General features: G+C 44.7%; 1 protein-coding gene across 1 annotated transcript; it reads left to right on the top strand.

Annotated features, from left to right (window-relative positions):
* The first annotated feature begins 221 nt into the window (after positions 1-221).
* LOC141631033 (putative mitochondrial protein AtMg00310) lies at positions 222-1,249 on the top strand. Its single transcript, XM_074443759.1, has 2 exons — positions 222-765; positions 1,122-1,249. Exons 1-2 carry the CDS (start codon positions 222-224, stop codon positions 1,247-1,249), a joined length of 672 nt encoding a protein of 223 aa, XP_074299860.1.
* Positions 1,250-4,612: the final 3,363 nt, after the last annotated feature.

Here is a 4,612-nt window from a genome sequence, read left to right as displayed (position 1 = left end):
AGCGGAATCAGGTGGCTGCGGTCCTCGGAGGGCGTGTAGTAAGTGTGCAGGAGAAATATCTTGGGTTGCCAACGATAGTTGGACACTCGAAGGCGGTAATCACAAAGGTTGTTAGGGATAAAATTAGTAAGAAGTTACAAGGATGCCAGGGACTTTTACTCAGTAAAGCAGGTCGGGAAATCTTGATTATAGCAGTAGCTTAATCCATTCCCACTTACGCGATGACTATCTTTAAGTTACCGGCTAATTTTTTTGAGGAATTACGATCTCTTGTGACACGGTTTTGGTGGGGTTCGAACCAAGGACAGAAGAAGAGGGCTTGGATATCCTGGGACCGTATGTGTAGGCCAAAGACCAAGGGAGGACTCGGCTTTCGGGATTTCAATAAGTTTAATGAGCCTTTGTTAGGTAAACAAGCGTGGCGGTTATTGACTAACGATGATACCCTGATGGTTTGTGTGCTCAAAGGCAAGTATTTCCCTCATTGTGATTTTATGGAAGCAGAAATTGGAACCAATCCAAGCTATATATGGCGGAGTATTTTTGGTGTTAAGACTGTCCTGGACATGGGCATAAGGAAACGTGTGGGTGATGGTCTCAACACTAATGTCTGGACTGATCCATGGATCCTAGGGACAAGTTCGCGTAAAGCTATTTGTCCCAGGGGTGACTCTAGTCCACTTTTGAAGGTGGCTGAGCATATGAATGAGGAAGGGTCAGGCTGGAATTATGACATAGTTCATGAGCTTTTTCTCCCATTTGAAAGTGAGCGATTTCTGAAAATCCGGCTGTCATAACATAATACAGAGGATGATTGGTGTTGGGACCCCGAAAGGAATGGCATATATTCGGTTAAATCAGCGTACAGACTCTTAGCCTGTGACGGAGCGAGTCAGAAGGAACAATCAGACTATAGACGAGACATGTGGCTGTGGAATAAGATTTGGAAGCCCCCAGTGTTTCCGCGCATCAAGATCTTTTTTTGGTAGCTGTGTCATGAAGCTTTAGCGAGCAATTTGAATAATCGAAATGCATTAAGGAGGCTGATTCTTGCTGCCCAAGATGTCAATCTATACCGGAATCTTTTCTTTATTTGATAAGAGATTGCGGGTGGAATGAAGGTATTTGGGAGGGCTTGGGTCTAGATATTTTGGACAGTGTGGGGTTCGAGCGAGTGCGAGAGTGGGTTGAAGTGATGATGGAGGATGCTGATGGTGACCTATGGATAAAGCTCATGGTTGGGAGTTAGGCCATATGGGAGGGGCGCAACAAAATGGTGTTTGATGAAGGATTGTGGTGTGAGGGAAAGGTGATGGAAAGAGTTAGTGGCTTAATGTGGGAGATGAGGGCGGAAGTGCAGGAATGTGCTATTGGGCATGAGGGAGGTGTTGCTAGGCTGGGCTGGAAAAAACCGGAGAATGGGGTTGCCAAGATCAATGTCGATGCGGGTATTCAAGAGGGTTATGGTGTGGCGTGGGGTATTGTGTGTAGGGACGTAAATGGGGTGGTAAATTGGGGCGTGACAGTCCAGCAGCGAGGTGGTGGGGATCCTACCGTATTGGAAGCGGTGTTGCTTGGGGTAAAAGAGGTGAGGCAGGCAGGGAGCAAGAAGGTCACCATTTAGACGGACTGTTTAGGCGTGGCTGAGGATTTGAAGCACCGAAGGAAAGGCCGAACAGAGCTCTTTGCTATTTATGAAGCGATATGGTTGTTAGTTCCTTATTTTGATTCTATTAAATTTGTTTATGCAAGTAGGAAGTGTAATAGGGTGGCACACGAGTTAGCCCATGTGTCTCCTTGGTTGATTGGTAGGCATGCTTGGTCTATAGATCTGCCGCAAGACATTGTTGATATTGCTGTTTTAAACATACATGAAATGCATTAACCCTGATGGGTTTTCTCAAAAAAAAAAAAAAAAAAAAAATCACACAATGCCCCCATTGTGCTCAGCAAACAACCAGCAGCATCAAAATATATGGGAAAGGGGTACGCAAAACGAGATGCAAACAAGTAAAGAAGAGAAGTAAGAGAAACTCACAATATATGGCGCGCAAAAGACCTCCCCAAACCAACCAACAACAAGGGGAGGTCGTAGCAAGCGACTACTAGTCGTCCCCCGCAAGGTAGTGAGCGTTGTCCTTCTCCCTCTCTCGGGAACGTGAAGCAAGCCCAGTACGGTACTGCTCCTCCACCTCAGCTGAGTCCTCCTCCTCTGTAGCAATAACAGGGTACCCGTCCTCCGGGTGACGGTAGTAAGATGGGTATGGCCATCCAGGCGGTGGCAACCGTCTGAAACGGGCATAGTGGTCGTACACAGGGAACCCGGCTAAAGCCTGGTTTACCTACATCCTAGCTATACGCCTGCACATGTCAAGTAAAAGGTAATCACGTGCCCCTTGGTCTATGAACAGTGGGGGCACAAAAGGAGGGGGTAAAAAAAGTGAGCCGGGTATACCGGCTGAGGTCTAGTCTCGGTCTCAGTAGGGGTAGAATCAACACGTAGAGAAGAATGTGGGGCCCTAGAGGACTGACCCACCTCCTTAGTGGACCAAAAAGGCTACCTAGAGCAAGAAGTGGACTTCTCGGGCAGCGAGTAAGGAATTTGGTAAGAGGGAAAAGGAAGTCCGGCTGTTCTATTCCTAACATGGGACATAGGGATAAGAGGCGGGAGAGTGTCACAGGGTAAAGGGACTGAGAAGTACGTGGAGATCTTCCATGTACAATCATCAGTCAGCCAGTTCAAATGTTTCACGTAGGACACAGAAAGTAGACACAAACTATCAAGGTCTGGTTCTGCGTGACCGATGGGCAGCATACCCCGGAGGAAATCAGGCAAAAGACGGCGGGCAATATGTGTAACTAACCCCCCACAGTGAATGGTAAACAAGGCTCTAGTCGCGACATTAGTGAATCGTTGAGCAACTAGATAAGCAATATTAAGGACATGCCGAGGTCCACTATCAATGTTTAGATAACCAGCTAAAATGGACAACTCCTCAACATTCACATTATTAGACTCTTTCCTAGTAAAAAGTGTACCGCCGATAAGGCGGAGCCAGACACGAATAGGTAGATGGTGAACAAATTTACCCCGCTTCCTACCCTCAAAATGGTCAGCAATGGCGGATCACATGAGCTCAACTAATTTCCGAGAGGCAGTGTAAGGTCCCTCACTGTGTATGCCAAGGTGAGCGCCGAACTCAGCTAAAGTCATACGAAAATCGCGATTAAACAGGAAAAAATGAACGCAAGCAGAGGGTCAAAGTCCCTACCATAAATTTTAAAACTACTGAAAAACTCAAGGGTGGGTGTCTGCTAAGTGTATTCCCTCATACTGACTAAACTGGACATACCCGTTCCATTCTATATTTCAATAACGGGTTCATAAATACCCAAAGAAATTAGACCGTTGCGGTCTAGAAAACGGGTCGGAACTATAGGATGTTCCGTAAGTGCACTAAATAACCCCCTTTGCGACTCAGACGAGAAAATTATCTCGGGGTAGTCGCGAAGACCTTCAATAGGCGGAACAGGCGTGTACGGTATAAGATCAGTGCTCGGTTGAGAATGTAAAGGCTGGCTACCGCGACTGCTGCTCGTCTCGTGCGGAGCTGTTGCGCGTCGTGACGACTGTCCAGCAGTCCTTCTTTTCTTGCTTCCTTTCATTCTTAAAATATCGCACAAATTGGACAAGAAATTAGCTCTAATAACAAATAAAGAATCCCCCAAATCAAAATAACCTAACTCTAATTTTTGAAATCAATTAATTGAGACATCAAAATTGGTAGATTAAGCATGAAAATCGTGATTTGGACACTAAAACAAGAAAACCCCTAATATGAACCCTAATTTCGAAATTAAAAAATTGATGAAAGGGTTGATGCATCAAAAAAATGAGGAAAAGAGATTAGATAAGGGGACACTAGTTGTGTGAGGTAGAAAGACGAAAATAAAGAGGAAATTGCAAGAGTAAATAAGGGAGAAAGATGAAAAATAGAGGAGATGAAGAAGACTTGTGTGTCGCTGCTTCGTTGCTCGTCTTTTTTTCTTCTTTTGTTTTGGTTTAAATGAATGAATAAATAAGACTCCCCTTTATGTATGAAACACGCTACAAGTCTTCAAAATAGTCGATCGACTGTCTATTGTAGTCGATTGACTTTTTCCCAGAATCCTCTCTTGCAGTTTGGTTAATCGACTAAAATTTCAGTCGATCAACTTTTCCCTATAAGCTGCACTTTCAGTTTTGTCGATCGACTAATATTTCCAGTCGATCGACTTTTTCCCTATATGCATGCAGCGTGAATTCCTGCTTTTGTGCGTAAAAGTCGTAAATTTGAACCGCCTTGGCATAATATCTGAAAATTACCCACAAATTTCGAACAAAAGGCGGAATACGCACACAAATATTTTATAGGCACACGGTAACAAGTCCTAAACTAAAATGCAATTAAAGCAAACACACACTAATTAAAGAGTCCAAATTCTAAATTACAAAACGTATACAATCCGGGTTGCCTCCCGGTCAGCGCTGGTTTTTAAGGTCCCGCTCGACCCTTTTTACCTCAATATTCTGGCTCAGAAATAGGCTCGACGTATAGGAACTCGACCACTC

This window comes from Silene latifolia, chromosome Y (assembly GCF_048544455.1).
Source record: "Silene latifolia isolate original U9 population chromosome Y, ASM4854445v1, whole genome shotgun sequence".
Lineage (NCBI taxonomy): Eukaryota > Viridiplantae > Streptophyta > Magnoliopsida > Caryophyllales > Caryophyllaceae > Silene > Silene latifolia.
This window is presented reverse-complemented; position numbering and strand designations above follow the sequence as displayed.

Excerpts from the sequence above, each read along its gene's own strand:
- LOC141631033 (XM_074443759.1), top strand. The coding sequence starts at position 222 with ATGACTATCTTTAAGTTACCGGCTAATTTTTTTGAGGAATTACGATCT. Across the intron at positions 766-1,121 it reads GCTTTTTCTCCCATTTGAAA|GTATTTGGGAGGGCTTGGGT; the intron begins GTGAGCGATTTC and ends GGTGGAATGAAG.